At 41.1% G+C, this 24,871-nt stretch overlaps 1 protein-coding gene across 1 annotated transcript in view; it reads left to right on the forward strand.

Annotated features, from left to right (window-relative positions):
- The window catches only part of chd7 (chromodomain helicase DNA binding protein 7), a 92,352-nt gene that overhangs the window by 58,312 nt on the left and 9,169 nt on the right, over nucleotides 1-24,871 (forward strand). Inside the window, exons 9-30 of the mRNA XM_047368364.1 lie at nucleotides 1,158-1,272; nucleotides 1,459-1,542; nucleotides 1,638-1,775; nucleotides 3,407-3,528; nucleotides 4,169-4,412; nucleotides 7,125-7,301; nucleotides 7,502-7,645; nucleotides 7,743-7,841; nucleotides 7,959-8,127; nucleotides 8,218-8,434; nucleotides 8,828-9,023; nucleotides 9,498-9,665; nucleotides 9,824-10,003; nucleotides 10,117-10,227; nucleotides 12,634-12,845; nucleotides 15,424-15,623; nucleotides 16,269-16,428; nucleotides 18,222-18,311; nucleotides 21,109-21,212; nucleotides 22,786-22,915; nucleotides 23,148-23,263; nucleotides 24,377-24,797. Coding sequence (XP_047224320.1) covers nucleotides 1,158-1,272; nucleotides 1,459-1,542; nucleotides 1,638-1,775; nucleotides 3,407-3,528; nucleotides 4,169-4,412; nucleotides 7,125-7,301; nucleotides 7,502-7,645; nucleotides 7,743-7,841; nucleotides 7,959-8,127; nucleotides 8,218-8,434; nucleotides 8,828-9,023; nucleotides 9,498-9,665; nucleotides 9,824-10,003; nucleotides 10,117-10,227; nucleotides 12,634-12,845; nucleotides 15,424-15,623; nucleotides 16,269-16,428; nucleotides 18,222-18,311; nucleotides 21,109-21,212; nucleotides 22,786-22,915; nucleotides 23,148-23,263; nucleotides 24,377-24,797 — 3,597 coding nt within the window. The remainder of the gene's footprint in view (nucleotides 1-1,157; nucleotides 1,273-1,458; nucleotides 1,543-1,637; nucleotides 1,776-3,406; nucleotides 3,529-4,168; nucleotides 4,413-7,124; nucleotides 7,302-7,501; nucleotides 7,646-7,742; nucleotides 7,842-7,958; nucleotides 8,128-8,217; nucleotides 8,435-8,827; nucleotides 9,024-9,497; nucleotides 9,666-9,823; nucleotides 10,004-10,116; nucleotides 10,228-12,633; nucleotides 12,846-15,423; nucleotides 15,624-16,268; nucleotides 16,429-18,221; nucleotides 18,312-21,108; nucleotides 21,213-22,785; nucleotides 22,916-23,147; nucleotides 23,264-24,376; nucleotides 24,798-24,871) is intronic.

The raw sequence follows: 24,871 nt of genomic DNA on the forward strand, positions 1-24,871 counted from the left end.
CTTATCTATCTTATAAGGGTTCTCACTTATCATGACAGAGATAAATTCCAACTCATGATGTTTGAAAGATCCCAAAACTGGCTCTATTGTTGGGATTGTTTTTACTATTATCTCCACTGTTCATAAAATAAATACTAATAAGTTCTAAAATATAATTAAATGCAGTAACTGTGTGCAATTTAGTGATTAAAATCGTAACTTATTTATGTAACTGGTGCCCTGAAGATGACTTTTCCAAAATGGCTGTATTATTCAACAGCATTTGTTTGTGCTGATATGATCGCTGTGACCTGCAGCCACAGCCACGCAGTTACATAAAAAAAGAAAGAAAATAGGTTATAAATAGTTTTTTATCATCAATTTTATTGTTATCACAATAAATACCACAAGATATCGTGATAAAATGGTAAGTCCATATCCCCCACCCCTGGTTGAAAGCTTGTTTCTTTAGTAAATGCTACAAAAGATAAGAAGCAGTACCTGCAAATAGAAAAAAAACAACACATTGGCTCTTGATGCTGTTTGTTTTGCCATAATTAACCCCTGTTTGACCTGGTAGCAAAGCCTTGTGGCTGATTGATTTAAAATGTTCTAGCCGACATCTGTGATTCTCAAACCTGCAGCTGACTGGTTGCACAGAATGTGTCACCAGTGCATCATGCCTTTTAGCCACAAAGCCAGCTTACCGTTTCGTATGTTGTTGTTTACAGCGCTGTCACTTCCTGCACTCTGAGGCATAACAGCAGCATAACGCCGCCTTCATCCTTTCAGAAATGACACCAGAAGCTGTTTCAGTACCTAGTTTAAAGAAGGTTACTGAAAGAATATTATCAGATCATCTTACATGGCTTACAAAAATGGTTGCCTTTTTATCATTTTAATAATAGAACTTTGTTGCACCTAATGCAAATGGGTGCTAATAATTTTATCAGTTTACTGTCAACTAAACAGTGTGATAATTGGTGTAATCTTGAATCCTGTAATAAACCGTCTAAAAATATTGTTTATTCTGAAAAGTTTGTCAGAATCATTTCTTGGTTTCTTTACACACAACTTGGCAATAAAGCTTTTCTGATTCTGATTCTTTCTGGAATTACAAACATCACCTGAAGAGAAGTGGATGCTAAAAGTGGCCGCCTGTGTTTGCTCGGTTTCAGTTCATACCTGCACTGTCGCTGGTCAGAGCTGGAGGAGCTGGAGAAGGACAAGAGAATACACCAGAAGATAAAGAGGTTCAGAGCCAAGCAGCTACTCAACAACTTTATCACTGAGGTAAGAGCAGAGATCTGCACTAAAGCTTCCCTTCCTCGCCAGCTTTTACTACTGAAAACCGTCTGCACCCACATATTAACAATTTTAAGTGATGTTTTACCTTTTGTTTTTTGTTTTTTTCGATAGAGATGAATTAACTCAATTCCTTCTTAATTACAGTCTAGGTCTGCTCCTCTTCTCTTGCAGATGGACGATGAGCCATTTAACCCGGACTATGTGGAGGTGGACCGAGTCCTGGATGTGTCAGAGAGCACAGATGAAAATGGAGAGGTGCTTTGCTCTCTTTCTTAGTTTTAAACCCCGCTCATCCCTTCTTTTCCCACACCACAAAAATAAGCTTACCAAACCTGTTTTTCTTTGTCTAGATTGTCACCTTATATTTGGTGAAATGGTGTAGTTTGGCTTATGAAGACGCTACCTGGGAGCTGAAGGCAGACATCGACCAGTCTAAGATAGATGAATATGAACGCATTGCAGCACGGGAACCCAACACTGAGAGAGTGGTGAGTATGTGTCTGTAGAAGCTCTTTGGGTGCTGTCTGCTTCCCGTCTCCTCCCAGTAGGCGTGTCGATGTGTTACTGTGTGTTGGCCTGCTGCCTCCTCCTCCAGATTTACAGCTCCTTTAACTGGTTTCCACAGGGTCACGTTCTTGTGGTCTTACACTCTCGACACACACGCTGAGGAATACACGCCCTGCTCTTGTGGCCAGGCCAAACCACTAACAGTATGTTTAATGTTTAACAGAGGGAGTTGACTGGCTGTACCCTTTCCTCCATCTCTCTTTCTGTCCCTGTGTCCATCTTTTCAGCGACTGTCAGTTTTCCCCTTAAGAAAGATATTAGAAATGCTCTATCATGCAGTGGCAGCACTTGGAACCAAATTTATTTAACCTCTAGTCATTGTCAGAGGGTGGCGGGGCAACTATTGCAGAAGACATTTACTTTCCCCTGTGGAGGAATGTTAGAAAGGTTAACCTACTGCTCTACAATATCTGAAACACCTGGAGAAAAATCCCAATTAACCTAAAAGGGGATTTCTCTCCAGTTTAAAGAAATCTGTTTTCCCGTTTTAGATAATCATGGAAGAAAAGTATTGTGGAACTAAATTTGCATTTCCAGACTTTATTCCCAAATACATTCCATTCCACCCATTTGTTTAGGCATCCATCAGTCGATCATCCATCTCCATCTTCTCTTTCTCCGTCTGCCATTTATCCATTGATCTTAAATCATTTTTTCCCAGCCTCATTCAACATCCATCCATCTCTCTATCCACCCATCTCTGTCGATCTGTCCATCCTTCTGTTTATTCAGTCATCTATCATCCTTCCCTCCTTTTGTTTTTTAGTTCTCTGCTATAAATCTATAGTAAATGTCTTGGAAAGGCGAGCATGTCTGCAAACGCTTGGACTTTTGATATAAAAATTCATAGATAATCTGTGACAAATGGGTTTTTAAAGGTACAAGAGGGATTCCACTCTTCTCAGAAACATCCTTACCCAGCTGACAAGGAAAGAGGCTTGAAGATGCTTTGGTCTCCAAGCTGGGGAAAAAAATCCTCTGGTTGAGCTTTCACTGCAACAAAAATTTACCAAGCTTCAAACTTATTGCAAGTCACGTTCTTATAATTTCTCTGTGACACAAAGCTTGTGTTTTCCTGTGATTGTGGTGATGAAGATGCTCCAAAGTGTGTTTGTGTTCTGTGTAATGTTTCCAGATTATTTGTCACTGTATCACACATGTACTGAATGGACCCCCTACCACCCTGCAGTATTTGAAGCTGCATAGTCTGCATCTTCAATTTCCCTCAAAGTTTCCTGGTTCTGAAAACGACAAAGACCAGAAACGTAACGCTTCTCTGAATATTTAAAACTGTGATGCAAATAAAAGCATTGTATAGTAACACCCGAGCAGCTTGGACAGTGTTCATTTGTAATGTACGTCTAAAAGTACTGTAAATTTAGGCAGAAGTAGTTGTTCATTAAAGCTGAAAAATTGAGCTTTTCACATGACTGTGGAACCCAAGTTAAAACCCTGCAGCCCCGACTCCAGGAGCCTTACCCTGATAATTCTTCTGGGATTAATGAGCCTCTCTGTGGTTTAACGACCTCCTATCATTTCTGCTTGTATCAAGGATCGGCCTTCTGCAGCCGACTGGAATAAGCTGGAGAGCTCCAGAGAATACAGAAATGGCAATGCACTCAGGGAATACCAGCTCGAAGGCCTCAACTGGCTGACTTTCAACTGGTACAACTCGTAAGTCACTTTTAATTGTATTATCCAGGATGGATCTCCTAACTGGTGCTCTGTCCTGTGTATGAAGTAGCACTTCATTAAGTTGTCTTAAGTGGACATTAAAGTTAACATTAAGTGTCTCTGTTCGATCTTGCTGTTTATGTTTCCCCACTGGCACCGTCCATGTATAAAATATATGCTCCAATTGTAAGTTAAGAGTCTTCAGGCAAGCACACTCGAAGGAATCGAATTATAGATTATAAATGGTGTGTTCGAGTCCGTCATCTGGTTTGAAAGTGAATACAATAGTTGGATTTTCTGGGTTTTCTAACTCATATTTAAGAAATATGGTCAAACTGCAGAGGAAGACGGACTTCTCCAGAGATACATTACTAAGTATTTTCCAACATGTGCTGCGTGTTTTTTGCATTAGATCACTGCAGTGGGAAACAAACTGTATAACTCCACTGGAAAATTGGCTTTAATAAACCAGAATGGAAAATATTTTGTTTTATGAAAGTCCATCTAGAACATTCATGGAATTTAACATCAGGGCCTCAGTGTACATAGAGCCCCTAACTGTTTACAATTTAGGGATACTAAATACAAAGAATCTGTTTCCGACTCTCACCATGTCCACATCATCATCCGTCCTCCACAGACGTAACTGTATCCTGGCAGACGAGATGGGGCTCGGAAAGACCATCCAGTCGATTACATTCCTCTATGAGATATACATGAAGGCCATTGAGGGGCCATTCCTGATCATCGCCCCTCTTTCCACCATCCCCAATTGGGAGAGGGAGTTCAGGACCTGGACAGAGCTGAATGTTGTGGTCTACCACGGCAGCCAGGCCAGTCGGAAAACTATCCAGGCCTACGAGATGTACTACAGAGACGCACAGGTAAAAAGAGAACAGCACAGGACTAATTTTACAATTACTAACTCTTTTTGACTCAAATTATGCTTAGAATATAAAGGGGGAGGAAGGAGTCATTTCGGCTTCTCTCTTATTAAGGGGTTGCTGGATTCCCTTCCTGACGCAGCCGGGATTCAAACCCAGGTCAAAGATGCAGACTTACCCCGCCACACCATGAAGGGACCTACATCTAGGGTGTAAAAAAGCTGCTAATAATCAAGCTGTGGATATTTAATCACAAGGGCCTACTTTTAAGAAATTTAGGAACTTGCAGGATTTTTTTTCATTCTTTATAAATGTTCTCGCTTTGCATGTGAAATTATAACGTTTTTGACTATTTAAAGGGTATCTTGCACAGTTCTTCGTTTTGCATTACGTTTGGACTGATAGTTAATTAAATAGTTATTAATATACATTTTGGAAGGTGAGAAATATAAAATGCATATGAAACTGTCACAAGAATACGAGATATTAGTGAATCTAGCATTAGTTGGGTAAAACGTATGGGCAGTGAAAATGTCCTGTTTTAAACATGTAATCAGCCTGTTTACCCATCAAGGAATAACTAGTACTGTACCTGTCAAGTTATTTGTCGCACCACTAAAACTAGAAGTCTAACATTTAGTTTTTTATCACCACATCGTTTGCTCTGATATTAATGGTGTTTCCTTCCCCCACACTTTGCATGGTTTCTTCCCTTGAAGCAAAGTTTCCAGTTTTTTCATAGCAGCCAACCATTTGTAAGACATATTTCTGAGAGAAAGGCCTTCTTGTTGTGTTAATGGAAATAGGATAACAACTTATTTTTATTTGGCAGCAGCCTTCTGTGTCAGAGAGGTGTGAGCCTAAAGGCTCAGTTTTTGTCAGATTAGTGCATTTAAAAAATCGCTGCTTTTAAAGAAAGCATGTTCTGTTTTATATTTGATACATAATAAGTTGAAAAAATACAAAATTTTTTGGTTTTATTTGTATGAAATATATCTGTCCTTTAGTGAGAAATCTCTAGCTATTTTTAGCACTGATATTTGAATATTTAGTCAATTTCACTGTATCCGTGTGAGAAATGGGATGCACAGCAGGCCTATTACAAACAAGATGCTTTTGCAGAAAATGGTCAGCAGATCTGAAATATTGAGCTGGCCGAGGATGAGCAGGGCTTCTTGGCCACTTAAGCTCTTTACAGTCCTGTAGCTGTAAGCTGTTAGACTGTAAGCTCTCATTGTACAATGCTGCAAACATCCCTCAGTATAACCTTCGCCACAGTGAGTCCCTGAAGAAAATAAGCTGTAGTAGCCGTGCGCTTTCTGGCTTCTTGTTCTAATCCATCCTGAGGTAATCCTTGAGGTCGTGAAGACGGCACCTTGTGTTCTTTCCTCCCATCCGCTGTATTCCCCACAGACTGGAGACGCAAAACACATTTCAATGCAAGCATGCCTGTGCAGACTGCGATATGAATATGGATGTTTTTTTTAATCGTGGATCTGATCAGAATGAAGGGCTCTCTTAATATCAGTAAGGGGGCTTTGAGTTTCAGTTAATTTAGCTTTTTCCTTGTTATTTCACATTTAGGAGAAAAGAAAATAGCAGAAATAAGCAGATTTCACACCATTTACAGTCGAAGAACTCAATGTTATGTCTGAAAAGGAGTAGGAAGAGTAAAAACGTATTAAATCCTTCCCCTAAAAGTCCTTTGTCTGCTCTTCTGCAGGCGTCAGCAGCTAACCTAACTGGGGCATACCTGGTCCCTTAAACCAGCTACTATATTGTGGTGTTTGTTTTAGAGGTCCAATTCTTTTTAGATGTATGCCTTAGAGTTCTGAATCATTAGGTATTTTCCCAAAATACAGAGCCTTCCAAAATTATTTATAGCTGCTGGATGTTCACCGTCCATTCAAACAACGACCCAAAGCATACAACCAGAGCTTCAAGGTAATGATTTATATCAGAGCAAATTCCTTTGTTTGGATGGCCTAGTCAAAATCCAGACCTGAATCCATTTGGGAATCTGTGGCAGGACTTAGAAATCGATCTTCTCAGATGCTTTCCATCCAATCTGACTGAGCCTAAGCCATTTTGCAAAAAAGAATGGGCAAAACTTCCAATCTCTAGATGTGCAAAGCTGTAAGAAACATAATCCAAACTACCTGCAGCTGCAATTGATTGAAAGATGGTTGTGCAACGTATTGGCTGGAGTAAAAGACATGGTTTTCAGATTGAAAAATGTTTGAAAGTTAAATATAATTATGCCACTGCAGGTATGCACTACTTTGTGTTGGTCTGTCACAAAACATCCTATTAAAATGCATGGAGGTTTGTGGTTATAACATGATAAATTTGTGAAACAATTGTAGAGTTTTGAGAACTTTAGCGAGGTAGATGTAGGTAAAAGATGCAATGTAGGAGTGCTCAGTGGTGGTTTTACATACTACTCTGATCACATTTATTGAGTTGTGTTGAGGCGCAGCACAAGCAGTTATGGTTGATTGATCAGCTTAGCTTTCAGTTCATATTTTATAAAATATATAGTGATTTTCTTGATGCTGCTCACAAAAAATGCTTGTCTCACAGTTTTTTCTTGGCTTTTACTTGTAGATTCATGATTCTGTGTGAACATATTTCAGGAATCCATAATTAATGAGGATTATTCTTCTTAGCACCCTTCATTGTTGTCCTCTTTCTCTTTGTACATCACTACAGGGTAAGATAATAAAAGGAGTTTATCGGTTCCATGCCGTCATTACAACATTTGAAATGATTCTTGCCGACTGTCCGGAGCTGCGCGGCATCCCGTGGCGCTGCGTGGTGATTGACGAAGCCCACCGCCTCAAAAACCGAAACTGCAAGCTGCTGGAGGGACTCAAAATGATGGATATGGTGAGTGGACGTCTTTGCTATTTGCAGCCCAGCTGTGGGAGACATACAGAGTTAGGCAGTGGAAGACTCGTTTCTAATTAGCCGTTTCTTGTCTTCACCACTGTAATCTGTCTTTCAGTATTTTAAGCTCTGTAGACACATCCTGCTTTTAATTTTAGAAATGCTAAATTTGTATTTCCTTTCTCCGCTTTGTCCTTCAGGAACACAAAGTCTTGTTGACAGGAACTCCTCTTCAGAACACAGTGGAGGAGCTGTTTAGCTTGCTCAATTTCCTGGAACCAGAGCGATTCCCATCTGAACAGACTTTCATGACTGAATTTGGAGACTTGAAGACTGAAGAACAGGTAATGGACACGAACCAGTGCAGTACTGTGGACACAAAGGAAACTTTCACCTTTCCATAAATTGCCTGGTAATAAAATTGTTCTGTGTATATATCAGGTCCAAAAACTTCAAGGCATTCTGAAGCCCATGATGCTTAGAAGACTGAAGGAGGATGTGGAAAAGAACCTAGCTCCCAAAGAAGAGACCATTATTGAGGTTGAGTACTTGCCCTCATAAACCCAGGGATCCAAAGGGCTTTCTCTTATTGAAAAGCTTTTTTTTTTACAAGTGGAGAATTTAAATAATTAAATCTGCATTTGTTGTTTTTGTTAGGTGGAGTTGACAAACATCCAGAAAAAATACTATCGGGCTATTCTGGAGAAGAATTTCTCCTTCCTGTCCAAAGGAGGTGCAGGAGGAAGTGGATCAGCTAGTGTCCCCAACCTCCTCAACACCATGATGGAGTTGAGGAAATGCTGCAACCACCCCTACCTCATAAACGGTACATACTCTCTTCCCCGAGAATGGATTAATATTGCTCTACATTGGTCCATAACGCTCTTTTGGTGACTCTTTCCTGTCTGCTTTGTAGGAGCGGAGGAGAAGATCATCGAGGAGTTTAGGGAATCCCATGGCGGCAGGATCGATGTGCCTGAAATGGCCCTCCAAGCTATGATCCAGGCCGCTGGGAAACTGGTGCTCATTGACAAGCTGCTGCCCAAACTAAAAGCCGGAGGACACAGAGTTCTGATTTTCAGTCAGATGGTCCGCTGCCTGGACATCCTGGAGGACTACCTCATCCAGAGACGGTGAGAATAGAGACAAACACGTTTGTTTCAAGTTTCCCAGCTTGTTTGGTGCAGTTTTCTTTGCTGTTTCCAGGGGTTTTAATAAGGATGCTGTGGCCCATCACAGGCCCATCCTGGAAGGAAAAAAGAAATGGCGGCTGTGCAATAGAAAAATGAATACCACAAAAAACAGAAAGGGTGCAACTTTGCAGTTGATGCAGATGGTTTGCATCCTGCAGGTTGGGCAGCGATTGTTTTTTTGGCATCCGCATCAGAAAATGACAAATTTTACAAGCCCTTTGTAAAAGTGAATGAAACTAAAACCGACAGATTACTGAACAGACATCCTGTTTAATTGCGTTTGAGTTTTTGTTTCAGCATATTCACTATAACATATTTCCATGTCCTTCACAGCTATCCATACGAACGAATAGACGGCAGAGTTCGGGGTAACCTGCGACAGGCTGCCATTGACAGGTTTTCCAGACCAGACTCGGACCGTTTCGTCTTCCTGCTCTGTACCAGAGCTGGTGGGCTCGGCATCAACTTAACTGCAGCAGATACATGCATCATCTTTGACTCTGACTGGAACCCTCAGAATGACCTCCAGGTATATACTCTATGCTAGCCACCTGATCACATGTTGTGAATCTGGGTTTCTAGTTATTGTTAAGCACAGGATTCCTATGCAGTGTGGAAAGAGTGATTTTGGTATTTTCTAGGTGTGTATGGGTATGGATAAGACAAATATTTGTATTTTTTAGAATCCATTCTCTCTTTGTCTATTGTGTTCAGCCATCCATTCGTCATTGTGTCCAACCACCAGTCCATACATTTATCCTTCCATCCATCCATCTATTAGTTTATTAATTCCTTTACGCATTCATTTTTTTTCAGTTATTCATCCTGACTACTTGCCCATAAATCCATCAGTCCTCCCACGATGTTTCTTTGTCCATCCGTCTGGTTGATATAATTGGTCTTTTGTTTGGGTTGAACATGTCCTGCTGAATACACTGAAAATCGCGTTAAAAGCAGATAACTCCCCGTAAAACAAAGAGTTACTTAATGTCTGCTCCATCAGGCTCAGGCGAGATGCCATCGTATCGGCCAGTCCAAGTCCGTGAAGATCTACCGTCTGATCACCAGGAACAGCTACGAGAGGGAAATGTTTGACAAGGCCAGTCTGAAGCTTGGGCTCGATAAGGCCGTTCTCCAGAGCATGAGTGGACGAGAGAATGCAAACAGTGGGGTGAGTCCCACCAAATCCTCTAACACTGAGTATCTTGGCCAAAAACTCTTAATTTCAGATTCTCACTTACTCCGACAAAGAGGTTTTCTGACCCTGTTTGGGTTATTCTCCTTGAACCTTCTAAATGAGCAGAGAAATAATTCTCATTTCTTGTCCAGGTCCAACAGTTGTCCAAGAAGGAGATAGAAGACCTGTTGAGAAAAGGTGCCTATGGAGCTTTGATGGACGAAGAAGACGAAGGCTCGAAATTCTGTGAGGAAGACATTGACCAGATCCTCCAGAGACGAACCCACACCATCACTATCGAATCGGAGGGCAAAGGCTCCACTTTCGCTAAGGTGAAAAACTTTAACTTGGTTTAGTTTGCCTCCTTCGGCACAGCGCCTGTTCACTCTGCATTGCAAAGCTAAGTATGTCATAATTACACAAACATGTTTCCATCTGCCTGCAGGCCAGTTTTGTTGCAACAGGAAACCGAACAGACATTTCTCTGGAGGATCCAGACTTCTGGCAGAAATGGGCCAAGAAAGCTGAGCTGGACATGGACGCCGTCAATGGCCGGGTACGACACGACCCGACTGCATACTGGTATCTGGGTTTAAACGGAAACTGTCCTTCATATCATTCCTACAATTTAAAGTCCTTCTCATTAGATACTAGAAAAAGTGCTGGAATGACCGGAGTTTTCCTCCACCCCTACTGCTACACCACCTGCTGCTGTGCACTGCCCATCAGCTGGCTGGAAGAAGGCTACTACAGTTTCCCTCGCTAAAAAGAGAGAAATCGGGGTGTTCAGAAATATTTCTGGTTGCGTGAAACAGGAGTTGTCATAGAGTGGAAACTAAAGGAGCTCTGCCAATCAAACTGACTAATTAAGGGGTGTTTATCCTATGATTTTGTTTTGTTAAATCAAAATAACAATAAATATTGTAGATTATGACCCTAATATTCAATTTGTTAGATTATTTCAGCAGTGGCAATAGGAATAATTATTGAGGGCTACCAATTACTTTACTACATACCACAAACAGAATGTAATATAAAATAAGCCCTTTGAATTTTGTCAAATATTATGAGATTGAACTGGAAATAATCAAAATCAGCCCAGAGTTCAGTCATGAGTCCTGCTCATGAATTACTATTTGTTTCAATAATGGAGACTGCAATTTCCATTCAACATATCTAGAGTTTGTCTGGTTAAAATTATAATATTGTTTGGATAATAAAAAATATGGACAATTAAATGTGATTAAAATGATTGAATGATTTTGAATGGATTTGGTCAGCTGCACAGAAACACAAACAGCTTCATCAAACCTCTTGTCTTAACTTTTCCTTAAACACCTTTTACACCCTGCATAAAGTCAGTGCTTTCACCAGTAAAAAAACAAGAATAAGGAGGCTTTTTCTTTCTGGTTGGCTCCTCAGTAGGATGTGATCACTTCAGCTGCTCATCATCCATCATTTGTTTCTGTGCTTTGCATCAAAACCTGTTTATCCGTGTGTGGCTTGAAGTACTTCCATGCCTTCCATTGGATCAGCCTTTGAGACCTTTAAAACACTTTTATAATCCACTCATTTGACAGTGAATCGGGTTCTTTGTTCCCCGTTAGTTTGGAAGCAGAGGTGCCCCTGCCGCCACGAGACTCGCTATAAACAGCAGATTGGAGGAAAATGTTTCTAACTGGTTAAAATCTTTTATTAATCACAGAAGATGAACAAAAACACTGATGTTGATGGACAGTTGTTGACTAGTTGTTGCAGCCCTTTAGTTGTTGTTTTTTCTTTTTAAAAAAGCTAAATCGTGTTTTTTATTTTTCTGTAAATTTACTGAAATCATAAGTGGTATTTTTTCTTCAGGTCATCATGCTTTGAGAATGTTATACCAGCCCATGTCTGCTCTCAAGTCCTTGTAAGAAGATGTGACTAAGCCGGAAAGCCAAACATCCCCTGTATTCATATAGGACCCAACAGCACAAACAGTGTGACCCCACTTATGTTAAAGTGGGGTCACATTGGTAAATTTCGAGAGCTCTCGCCACATACTAGGAGGAAGTCTGTGAGACGGCCTGGGAGGAAGAGACCGGCAGGACAAAAGGGAAGCACAGAGAAAGGAAGAGGGAGATTAATATTGACAGTTGGGAATCTCCTCTCTTCCTTAATTACCCATGTTTCCCTGCTCTCGTGTGTGTGTGTTTGAGCGAGTGAGGGAGAGTAAGCTGCTTAGCTCCACTTAACTGAGCGCAGATGCCTTGAGGCTACAGAGATATCACTTAGGCTTGTGCTCACACATGCTCACACAGAAACAAGGCCTCCATTACTTTCTTACACGCTGACTGCACGTTCTGCTAACTGGAGTCTTTCTATTCCTGCTTCACTCTCCCCGTTATATAATTTTCGTTTTTCTCTGTGTATTTCTCACTTCTCTTGTTGAGGGCCCTCCACCGAAACACTTAATCCACCTCTGCGAGCGTGAATCCGGGCCATTCCCTGGGGATTTCTCATTGTGTGGCGTTAAAATGGAAATGACTGCAGCTCTGTGATAATTGTGGAACTAACTACGGCCCTGTTTGCACATATTAATGGGACTGCTAGGGAGTGAAAAATCTAATTAATTGAACAAAAATGTAATTCATTAGACAACATAATTAATGCCAGTTTATGTTTGAGCTAGACGGCCAATTTCCCAATATCGGCCATGAAGAGCAGGGCCAAATATCCAGTTAATCAGATTTAATCCTGAAGATGCCATGTTTTTGCACCATTTACACTTGTCATAGGAGTCAGAACGTACAAGGAACTTACAAATGGGTCATTTCAGAGGAGTACAGCAGAAGGTGCTTTGCATAATGTCTTTAATTAAACCCAGAGTTTCGCTAAAACAAGATATGAGAAGTTACCAGAATAAAAGCATCTCTAAGCTTAGGAAATACTTGACTGAAAACATTTTCCACGATTTTATCTGCAGAACACACTGGTGATTGACACACCTAGGGTGAGGAAGCAGACGCGGCACTACAGCAGCGTAAAAGAGGATGAAATGCTTGAGTTCTCTGAGCTGGAGAGCGACGACGATGAACCCAGCAAGCCTTCTTCCAAACAACGGCGTCCTCAAGACAAAACCCAAGGCTACCCTCGCTCTGAGTGCTTCAGGGTGGAGAAGAACCTGCTCGTCTATGGGTCAGTCATGTCAAGTATATGAAGCAGATAAGGCAATGTATAGCCCTAAAAAAGCAGAGAAGTCAAACCTTTTAATTTGAGCTGGTTTTCAGTGAGAGGGAAAGAAAATCCCATCTTAAGAAATAAATGTTTTTAGCAAAATCCCTGGTGGGATAGTTATTGGTACCCCCTGCTGTTAATACTGAGCACAACAAACTTTTACCAACTGATGAGCTTTTGTTTACCTTTTACAATTTCTGAGTCCTCTCTCATAATCTCTTCAGCTTACCCCTCAGGGTTTCTGTAGGACTTAAGTTTAGGGACTGAGATGGGCATAAAAGAAGGATACTTTTCTGTCTGAGAAGCTGTTTCTGTACTGATCTGGGGCTCTGTTTTGGGTTATTATCCTGACGACTCAGTTTAAGTTTTCTTGCAGAGGCCCCCTTTATTTTATTTAAAATGTCCTGGTCTTTGAAACGGTTCATGTTACCGTTTTACTCTTAACAAGGCTTTTGGAGGTGAAACTGCCCTGCAGCATCACAGATCCTCCACCATACTTAACAGTGGACATGAGGTGTTACATTTATTCATCATGTTTTACACCAGACCCACCTAAATTATTTGCTACCAAAAAGAATACTCTAGGTCTCATCGGACCAATATAAGGTTCCAGTAGCATTTACTAAGCTCCACATGTATACATTTGCACTGGTAGGACAGTGAAGGCTTTTTCCTGGCATCACTCCCAAATTACTAATCGGGCTACAGATGGCATCTAGTTGCTATGGAGACGTGGTGACCTCAAGATGCCACGTCTCACTGGAGTGAGCTGTGGAGCTCTTTTACCATCCTCATCACTATGTGGTGGCAATATAAATATGGGTAGTCACCCTGCCTGGTGACCATTGGGTCAGAGAAATTGGTATCTGTGTCATTGACCTCTGATTAAGACTTCCTAGAAGCACTGATCAACCTCAAAAAGTCATGAATAAAATAAATGCTTCTGTTAGATTTCCTTTAAAGGAGGTGCTTTTTGAGGTGCTAACAACTGTGCCACTGGGGATTTAGTTAAAAATGATTATTACTTAATTTGGAATTTTTATTTTTTTAAACCCGCTCGAATAAATATTTAAAAAATAAAGGTTGGATGTTTTCGTTTCTAGCTTTAAATGATTCTGTTGTAATATGATCATTATACTGTTTAAGGCTTTTATACCTCTTTATACAGATGTGGACGATAATATTGGCTGATGTAACATGATCTAGTTGATGTGAAACATGAAATGGTCTCAGACACTTCTGGGTGTATTTAGATTAAGACCGCAAGATTTCTAGAAAATATGTAATTTGCCATGACGATATCGAATAAAATTAACCAACATCTTCCAGACACTTTTCTGGAGTTTACAGGGGAGTTGGAGTACATTCAACTGGCCTAATATATTGTTGTTACGCAAGGAGGGGGGGGGGGGGGCAATCCAGGACACCTAAAATATGACATCCTACCAAATATTGCATCCCAGCAGTACATTTCAACTGTAATATTGCAAACACTGATGTTGTGATAAAGATTTGATACATCGTGCAGCTCTAAAATATAAAACGATCAGTGTGACAGAATCATCTTAACTAAGACTCATACAGCAAATAATATCCCAGTGTCCTACACACAGTCTCGCTGACATACTTACTGCAAATCATAATTATCTGGTGAGCCTTTCCATTTTCATGGCTCACTTGCTTGGTGCGTGTGTAAAAGAATGAACAGTGATGCTAGTGAGACATCAGCGTTGTTATTGTTACAGTCTAGTCTTGTGGCCCGAGGCTGTAGGACACAAAAACACACAGTCTGAGTGGGCCCGTTGTCTCTGTCCAGCCATGTTTTTTCCCTTTTATATTGTCCATCTCGTTCTGTTGCCCTCTCCCTCCATTTTATTAATAAAAGACCGACTCGCATGCTTCCGTGAATATTGAGAAGTGACAGTAAAAAAAAAAAATGAAAGCGGAAAACGGGAGGAGTCCACATCAGCCAGTGGGACTTTAGTTAGTGGGGGGAGATGGGCTGTGATCCATAAAAACACACTCAGAGGGATGTTTGGGTGGGACTAGTTAGGCTGCCAGTAATGATTAAGTCAGCAGACTGGTTAAATGCATGGTGTGGGATCCAAGCACTAATATAGAAGGTAGGGTTGAGAGACAAACTGATGTAGAGCAAATCAGGCGGATTCATGTAAATATTCGTGATGGACGAGGGTCATGTCTGACTTCCTATGTAACAGTATTACTGCATCCATAGATTTGGTGGAATTTCTGGTTCTTCAAGGAAGAAAACTGACATTTACTTTTAGATCGGTTCGTAATTATCTAAAATTTGCATCATAAACCAGTGAATTGTTCTTCTCTCCTAGCATAACGACAGTTTGCAGACTACAGATAAATTGTTGCCAGTTCTTGCAACTATGACTCTTTGTTTAAAACTATAATTGTAATCATTTTTTAATTAAGCTCAGTGCTTTCTACCATCATTAATGTTAATAAAGGATGTGCAACATAGACACATGCACTCACTGGTGGTTTATTTTCCCATGTCCCTCTTTAGTTGGGGCAGGTGGAGTGACATTCTCGCCCACGGACGCTTCAAGCGTCCCCTGAAGGAGGCAGACGTGGAAACGATCTGCCGGGCTCTCCTGGCCTATTGTCTGCTGCATTACCGCGGAGACGAGAACATCAAGAGTTTCATCTGGGACCTGATCACCCCGAGTGAAGACGGGACCACCAGGACGCTGACTAATCACTCTGGTAAGTTGCACATTCCCGCTGGTTTCAACACATAAACTGTGTTTATTGTAATAGAAGATGATCTGGTTTGGACTTCAACAGCCAAGTCAAATGTTTCTATAGCATCAGTTCTTCAAAAGCTGACTGATCCGGTCCAACAATATAATTTATAATCTTTGGTTTTTAACTTGCAAGCACAACAAAGTTGTTAGATAGGAAGCGCTTAGACCAGTATTTAGAGTGGGGTCAGGCCTGGAGATGAAGCGAGCCGTCAGCCAGGTGTTTGAAAATGGCTGATTGATTGGCAGGTTTAAAATTAGAAAAAAATGTCTTACCCTATTCTTTAAATGCGTCTAAATTAGGAACATCCACCAGTTTTGTTGCCAACAGCATGTACTTTGATGCACTTCTAGTATTGGCTAGAAAAGCATGATCGGTGCCTATCAGCCAGCGCTCCACGGTTTGTGTTCCACCTTTTTATTGCCCAGGTTCAAAATCAGTCTGTAAATATGTTGTAATAAAATAGTTTTACTATAATAATAAATGACAGAACAGCTGTAATAAATGAAAAATTGACTGATTGGAAGTTTTTGAACCTTAATGAGGGACAGTCCAGGTTACAGGTATTTGCCCCCTTTGCCTCATCCACTGTGTCTGCCTTGCCAGGTCTCTCTACCCCTGTTCCCAGGGGCAGGAAGGGCAAGAAGGGGAAGATGACTGCTCCTCCTCCTCAGATGCCACGAGCTGATTGGCTGGCCACCTGCAACCCTGACCATTTACTGCAAGAGGATAGCTATAAGAGGCACCTAAAACATCACTGTAACAAGTAAGGTTCTGTTAAATGTCTGCACTTAATAAAGATTATAAGATGTTATTTTAAATTATGGTAAAAACTCATATGGCAGCCAGATGATGGAGAATTTACTTCATAAATATAGCATGGACTGATGTGGCAGATGTGTTGGTTTCAGAGTGTGCATCTAAAACTTAAAAAAACAAACACACACACACTTCTGTGGTCAGTTTTCTCCCCTGTTGTCAGGGAGGTATGCTTCCTTGCCCTCCAAATTCAGTTCCAAGATTTTTTTTTTGACTTCTTGAAAGATAAGTGCGTGTGTGTGTGTGTGCCTGGCCGTGTGCCAGCCCAGGTGCTAGGCAGGCGGACCTGTTGGAACTGGGTAAAAGACGTGCACAGACACACACATACACACATTTGGGGGTGATTATATGGTGCCATCTGCTAGGCTAGAGCACAGCGTTGTGTGGCTAATCAGGCCTGGCACATTGATGGATGAGCACACACAGCCTGCCAGCAAACACACACACTGCAACTTGTTATGCTATTGATGTACACACACACGCGCACTGAGAATGAGGTGCAAAGGTCTGTCTTCATACCCCCTCCCTCTTCAGCTCCTCTCCAAACTTTCTGCTCCCTTCTTTCCAGCACAGCTCTATCCTTTGAGTTCTTCCTCTCCGCCTCCGCCTCTCCCCTTCTCTCTTTTGCTCCAAACACCATTACTTGCTGGTGACAAATCTAGTGACAAATGTTTACAGTGAAACAAATCTCTCAGATAGCAAGCAGTGTTCCCAGTGTCACAAGATCATATCTGACTCTAGCTGTCGTTGGCTGGAGCGTTTAATTTTTTCTCCGGAGGAAATAGTGGGAGCGATCCGTGATGCTGAACATCTGTACTTTGTGTCCAGAGCAGACGACTGTTCATTTGACGACGGCAGCAGAACACTGAGCACGCAGAGTGGAAGGAAAATGTGTTGAAACATAAAAGCTTTTTCACAGTTTTGACACATTTCTCTATATCTATCTGCCTTGTAAAGGTTTTCTCGTGCCAGAACACATTCTGTCCCATTACCACCACAAACTATAGTGAACATGTCAGGATGTTAAGTGAACCAACACAAAGTAGTGCATAATTGTGAAGCGGAAGGAAAAGGACACATGATTTCCTGTAGTTTTTACAAATAAACATATGTCTGGCATGCTGTGTATTCAAAATCACTGTAGGGAAAATTTGACTGGACAATGTAGTCTTTAGCAGTTTTCTGATCTTGACTATACTTTGTCAAATAAAATGTTACTTCCTGAATATACTTTTTAAATTCATTGAAAACATCAATATGGTTCATATGCAGTCTAGACATGTGTGAAGACATTTATATTTGGTATATTTTGATGTTTCCCTCTCCTGGAGAAATATAGAAATAAAGAATGGATATTGTTTGTATTTCCAGACACTTTTAAAGAAAAGTTTTGTCAGTCGGTCTCCTTAATCAGTCTATCTGTCCATCCATATTCGTGTCTGGTATTTATGGCTTCATTGTTTGTTTTCTAGATTGACCACTGTTGAAAGGTCTGCCATAAACCCCTGGAAAAATCTTGTATTCATGTTTTTAAGATATGTTAAAAAGCAGCATAAACTGTGGAAATTGTCTGGAAAATTGTGGAATTTTGCCAAATATGTAGGAACCCTGCATAATTATTTGACTTTAATTAAATACAAGATAATTAGCTGTAAAACTGTCACATACCAATGGAGCTTGGCTCAACTATGAAATCTGACAAAGAGAAGCTTCTCATGCATTTGTTTTCCTCTGTTTTAGAGTTTTGCTGAGAGTCCGGATGTTGTATTATTTGCGACAGGAAGTCATAGGAGACCAGGCTGAGCGCATTCTGGAAGGAGCTGACTCCAGGTTGGTGGATTATTCATGTCAGCTTTCTCTCTCTGTCCTCCGTCTCATATCACTTGATCTCACACAAGAGTTAAGAACCTAAAACCATAACCTGAAATCCCAGTTGTGACCACTTTCATTGGAAACGAGCTGCAAATACCCTAAAAGAGTCTGTTATAATATTATAACAGTCTAGTGAATCCATGTTGTTCTTCATCTTATGTTTTCTTGGAGGATGACGGCCCGATGTTACCTGTTGGGAAAAAGACATCCATCTTCTGCTGCAGAGGAATTTTCCTAGAACACAAAAAGCTGTTTAAAAGCTAATGGAGAGGCTGTGTTGCTTACATTCATCATGATATAAACTCAAGAAGCAGATAGTTTTAAGAACAAGTGATGAATTATTACTAAAGTGTATTTCAGTGTGTTCTACTGGCCTCTTTGGCAGAAGGGTTTATATTCTGACACAAAACACACTATCTGGAAGAAATAAGCTTTTTTTTGGCCCATTTAGAAGGCTTTTTTTGTACAATATGGCACCAAGCACCACAGTGCAATAGTTCAGATGTGGATGTTAAAGGACCTGCTTCCTTCATATCCTTCTGACAACCCCTCCCCAGTCTTATCCTTCTTTTCCTCACATTACATTTTCTTGCCATCTGTCCATTTCTTTCTTCCTCCACAGTGCTCTTTAGTCTCCCATCCCCCTTTTACCCTGCCACCCAGATGTGAATGCATTTATAATGGGGAGCATGTGCACTCAAAGTTGTTCCTCTCCCCCTTCCTCCGTTTTTTTTTTTCCCTTCCCCCCACTCAATGGCTACTGTGACAGACCCGAATGTGTGTGCGTTTGTCAGCGCGTGCCAGACAAGAACATACGGGGTGCCATCGTGCCAACATATGCCAGGGGGATTTAGCATGCCAGTCTTGGCGCGCTCACGTTTTGTGTGTGTTCTGCCAAGGCCAGGCATGCTGCTGTTTGCAGAGATAAGGGACTGTTTCCCTGGTTTCTTCTCTCCTCCTGTCACCCTCTGTCTTTCTGCTCCCATTGTGTTTCCTACCCTTTCTCTCCATAACTGGCTGAATATACTATTCACTTTCCACAATAGAAGATATTTGTTTTTTTGATCCCTAAACATAGAGTAGTTGCACAAAGTTTGATTGCATGCATGGTCAAACCTAGATGGTCTTGACTGGACTTACAGGGCTGTGGTACTCGGACCTTTTATGACGAGTACCATCTTAGTAAATGGAACATTTTCCACCATCTTGACCAGCATTTTAAAACCGTTTCACCGTTTTGATGTTTTCATTTAGTTGTTATAAGTAATAAAAACAAAAAAGAGATATGATTGGATAAGGAAAACCCTTATCTAATGGCTCTAGATGATTGATAGTGTGGTTGAATTACACTTTCCTTTTTTGAAGTTGGGAAGAATAATGAATTATGTAACAGTCGAGAGTTTCTCACCAAACCAAACTCATTCTAATGTGGCTACACTTTCTTCTTACAGAAAAAAATGTAGCGATAGCTGCAGTAAGAAAACTAATTGTACTTTATTTCATTGTCTTCAAACACGGTGCTATAAACTCTTCCTTAGTGTTGCTACAGAGAAATGCATTATTAAATGGGCACCCATTATTATATATTAGATCTAGTAGTTAGCCTGACTACTAAGTATCAGGTAGCAAATCTCATGTTGAGATCAAAGTTTATAATTTAGATGTGAATGGAACTGCATCACAAGCACTTATTCATAGTGTAGTTTATACCAACATTTCATTTGCGTTACCCTAAAGCAGCCCTTGTACCACAAGTGGTGGCAGTACCTTATTTTTCAAGCGGCAGTCTGTGTAAACGTTTAAACTTGTATGATTGACATGTAGAGGTACATTTTAGTTTGATATTGCAGGTTTGCTAACCATAACTAAAAGGAAATGCAATGTGCTCACAGTATATACACATGTAAATAGTGTAGCACTTTTAAAATGGGTTTGGATTGGATTCAACAATTATCAGTGGTTATATTGATGTGAAAATATATAGAATAAAGCTTTCCTTTAGTCCTAACCAAGAAAGATTTAAAGCAACTTCTTAATTTCTGGTTTTGTAAACACTTCAGTTAGCTAACTTTGGGTCTTCTTCATTCAGTAACAACTTCTTCACTTTGGAGCATTGTTTTTAGGCGACCTGATTGTGCTTAGTATGGTGTGTTTACTGATGGAAAAACATCAGGGTTTAAGCTAGACTGGTCAAAGATCACGGACGATCTAAGTTCTCAATACATCCTAAACATAAAAAATAAAAACCGATAAGAAAGCCAGGAAGACTTAGCCAAAATTAAAAATGGTTGAGTAAATTATGAGTTGATTTAAATTAGTACTTGAAGCAACGATCTAACAATCTAAGCATTCTCTTTGGCAAATCTTCAATTTTACTAAACAAAAATGAAAGCAAAAAATGAAGAAACAAATCTGTGGTTTATTTTATAAAACCTTTGATGATGTAAAACTTTACCATAACAGGTTAAAGTTTAATTTAAAGCAAACAAAATACCATAAAGATGTAAAATTAGTTGTACAGCAATAATAAATGTTATTTGGTTATTTGTTGATGCATGTTAAGAGAATATAACAGCAGTTTTAATCTACCAATGCCTGTATGTCTTTGTCAACTTTTCTTCACTCACATAGAAATCAAACAAACTGTTTACATGATTTAGCTTTTTTCTGTTGTGTATAAAAGCACAGAATTGATTTGTTATTGAAAGATCCATTAATAGTTCGGGCTGCTGATGATGTGGTCTCCGTTCCACAGTGTGTTGGACATCTGGATCCCTCAGCCGTTCCACGCTGAGGTCCCAGCTGACTGGTGGGACACGGAGGCAGACAAGTCCCTACTCATTGGCGTCTTCAAACACGGTAAGGGACACACACCGGCGCCTTCGCACTCCCTCCACACAAACACACACATACACAAAACTCCTATTATGTCAGCACCTTCACACACACCCAGACACTCCAGTGGCTTCCAGCAGAGTAAGCATCACGCAAGCAGCTACACACACCGGGTGAGCACTCATACCACCCGCTTGTCCTGCCACCAGTTGATTGGTGTTGCTATGGGGATGGCGGTACGCAGCTGGCAGGCTTGGAGCGCAGTTGGGAGCGTGATTGATGGCTGTTTTCACCACTGGCTGCACAAACACACACACAGTTACAGGTGTTGACTTATAAACAAAGTTAACCTCAGCGTTTCCCTATCATATTCTTTACTCTCTCTTAACCCTGCAGGTTATTATTTTAAATATTTGAAAAATGTTGTGTTAATATGTGACCATCCAGTGGGTGTGGACTGGGTGATGTGTTCAGTTGATTTGTGTTATATAGAAGCTCTCATTCATATTAATTTGGAATAATAGTCATAATTTTTGGCCGCCTTCTATGATTCAATTACGACACATACACACACGCATGCACGCACAGCGCAACACAAAAGGCCTCACCCGTAGTTAATCATAATCCTTATTCACCAGGGAGGCCCTTCAGGGGGACTAACACACACATACTCATCAAGCTTTGTGCGCAGACACCAAACAACGCTTGGCACACACATACAGAAGAGTGATGGCCTATAAAGGCCCCGATGATTAACGTTTGGCTGCGGGCGCAGAGCTGCGACAGTGAGACAGAGCGACGGTTAGGAGCGATGCTTTACATCTTCCTAATGGAAATTTGATGGAGAGAAAGAAGAGATGAATGAAAGGTTAAAGAGATGGCGTGGTTGTTTTCCTGTGCTCCTCCTGTCCTCTCCCTTTTTCTCTTTCATCCTCCTGATCTTCATCCCTCCCCACATTCTCCCCTACATTTTGCTCCATTTTTCCTGTTTTTTCCCCCCCTCTCCTGTACTTCCTGATGCGTCTCAGTAGGATCTGCACGTTCTAATCTTTTCCGCCTGAATGCTCCTAACGGACAAACACGCAGACTTTCTCATACTCAGTAGCTCACTTTCACAGGACTCCATGACACATGCACACACACATCTTTCTTTCTTTCTTTCTCCCTCCCTCTCTCTCTCTGACACAAATAAGCACCTGCAGGCTCACTTGGATCGGTACTCGCACATGCATGCAGAACAGAGGCGGGTGTATACACACGCGCATGCATGCAGGCTGTGTATTGTCAGCAGCTGGCTCCTGGGGTCTGCCCTTCTGCTGCTTTTTTTCCTCCGTTCCTTCATTTAATATGGACGCTGTGTGTGCATGTTTGCCTGCACAGCACTCAGTCTGTTGAACACTAAGCTAGAAAGCACAACTTATTTTCACCCTTCTTTCTAGGAGTTTGCCCTTAGCCTTGGTTAAAATGAACCTTTTTAGTGTCATTGAAGTAAAGAGGACTGCTTAGTGGTTGACACCCAGACTACAACCTTTCCCACACATTCAGACCTGTGTTCCAGGCATTTGTATTTCTCATATTGTTTCTCCTCTCTCTACAGGCTATGAGAAGTACAACTCCATGCGTGCCGACCCTGCCCTGTGCTTCTTGGAGCGAGTGGGCATGCCAGACGCCAAAGCGATTGCCGCTGAGCAGAGGGGCTCTGACATGATGGCAGATGGTGTTGAGGGGTAAGACAGCAGGCCTCGGTGACCAAAAGGCAGCTCTGTACTCACTGAAGCTTATTTTGTATGTTTTTGTGAGTTCGATCATAATTTGTTTTTGTGTACGCTGAATATGAGGCTTTGTACTGTGCTACCTTCTGATATTTTCTGCTCTGAGGAAACGCATCATATGTTGTCACTAGATATACTTTTTGTTTAACATGAAATTAATCTCTTGGTCATTTCTTTACCTCTTCAGTGAGGATGAGGATCCGGAGTACAAGCCGATGCGTATGCCGTTTAAAGATGACTTGGACGATTTTACCAACTCTCCACTGGATGACAAAGACGATGCAGTTGAAGGCGAGACTGAAGGTAATATAAATAGACATTATAATAAGAAAACAAGATTATAGGCAGTAATATTGAACACTTTAATGTATGTCCCAGTAAACTGCAAAGGTTTTGCTGAAAATGTTGGGATTTATTTTACATGTTCCAAGTCATCAGTTATAGCGACAGTTCGGGGTTTTTGAAGTAAGTTTCTGGTAAAAGGTTATAAGCAGTAAATCCTACTTGCAGTAGATGACTCTTCGTGAGCATAAATCCATATTAGTTGATTCCAGAGGCTAAAGCTAATGTCTAGTCTGTCGGTCAGTTATACAGAAGCTGACGGATATTCTTTACAGGGGAATGTGACGATGGTTTCAATGTTCATAAGGTTTTGTAATTCTACTAAAAACTTCAATTAATTCAAAAATGTTGCAAAATAAAGTCCCCTTTCAGTTTTTAAAATAAAGAAATCTGAATATTCAAGATGCAAATATCATGAAACTTGACTGGAAAGAAAATAGGGCTCCTTTCAAACATGAGTGCCCAGAGCTAAACACAATGTGTTTACCTGTTAATGCGGTAGGAACTGAGGCAAGACAGGAAGCAGTGATAGAACCTAATTTTAAAATTACGAACTATCTTTTAAGATTAAAAACCATAAATGTTTTGCAATAAATACTTGCAGCACTAAACAAGTGGCAGAACAATGATCGAGCATTTTCCTCCAAAACGCACCATTAAACCACAAACATGAGCTTTTTAAGCTCATTTATATAGTGTATAAAAACCGACCACTCAAAACGCTTTACACTGGAGCCACATCGCACTCACGATACACAGATCGGTAGGCAACTTGAGGTTAAATGCCTTGCTCAGGGGCACATCGACATGTGGCAGGTAGAAACTACAATCGGACCCACAACGTTCAGATTTCAAGATGACTGCTCTTCTCTGTGAGCCACAGTCGCCTCATGACATTATTTGTCTCATATGTCCAGGTTTTTCACAGTTACAGGACTAAACTGGTCCAATATGATCCTGTTTTCATTAGTGTCTATTAGATGCCTGCATCCAAGTGGCATCAGCAGCAAGATGTATAGCAAAGGAGTTTATAGAAACAGTTTAAATACATCAAGTGTTTTTCCTTTCTTCTAGTTAAATCAGGTGAAAACGGCCAAAATGTGCCCTCTGTGGGCGGTGCTTCTGGCTCCAACGAGCGACTTTATTGGCCAGCAGCCTCGGCCCTGACAGCCAGACTTCGCCGTCTGATCACGGCTTACCAGCGCTCCAACCGTAGAGAGCAGCTCCGTCAGGAGGCCCTGAGCCGACCCGATGGTCGTCGCCGGCGACGCCGGGACTTCCTGCCTCCCATCGCCATGGTTCCTGAAACAGGAGGAGGAGGAACGTACATCCAGGATGGCACGGGGGTGTTCATGACAGAAGGAAGCCCATATTTGGCTAAAGGAAGTGCTTATTTTGCCAGAGGTGGTCAGTTCCTGCCAGAGGCTTCGCCAGTAATGACAGCCAGCTCCCTGATGTCTGATGGATCCCTATATTACAGAGAGAGGAGACAAAGGTACTGTTGTTTAATGTATGCCTCTTTAGTGACAGTTTTAAAATGAATCTAACTATATTAATTCCTTATGGGGA

This window comes from Girardinichthys multiradiatus, chromosome 6 (genome assembly GCF_021462225.1).
Source record: "Girardinichthys multiradiatus isolate DD_20200921_A chromosome 6, DD_fGirMul_XY1, whole genome shotgun sequence".
NCBI classification, from domain to species: Eukaryota; Metazoa; Chordata; class Actinopteri; order Cyprinodontiformes; family Goodeidae; genus Girardinichthys; species Girardinichthys multiradiatus.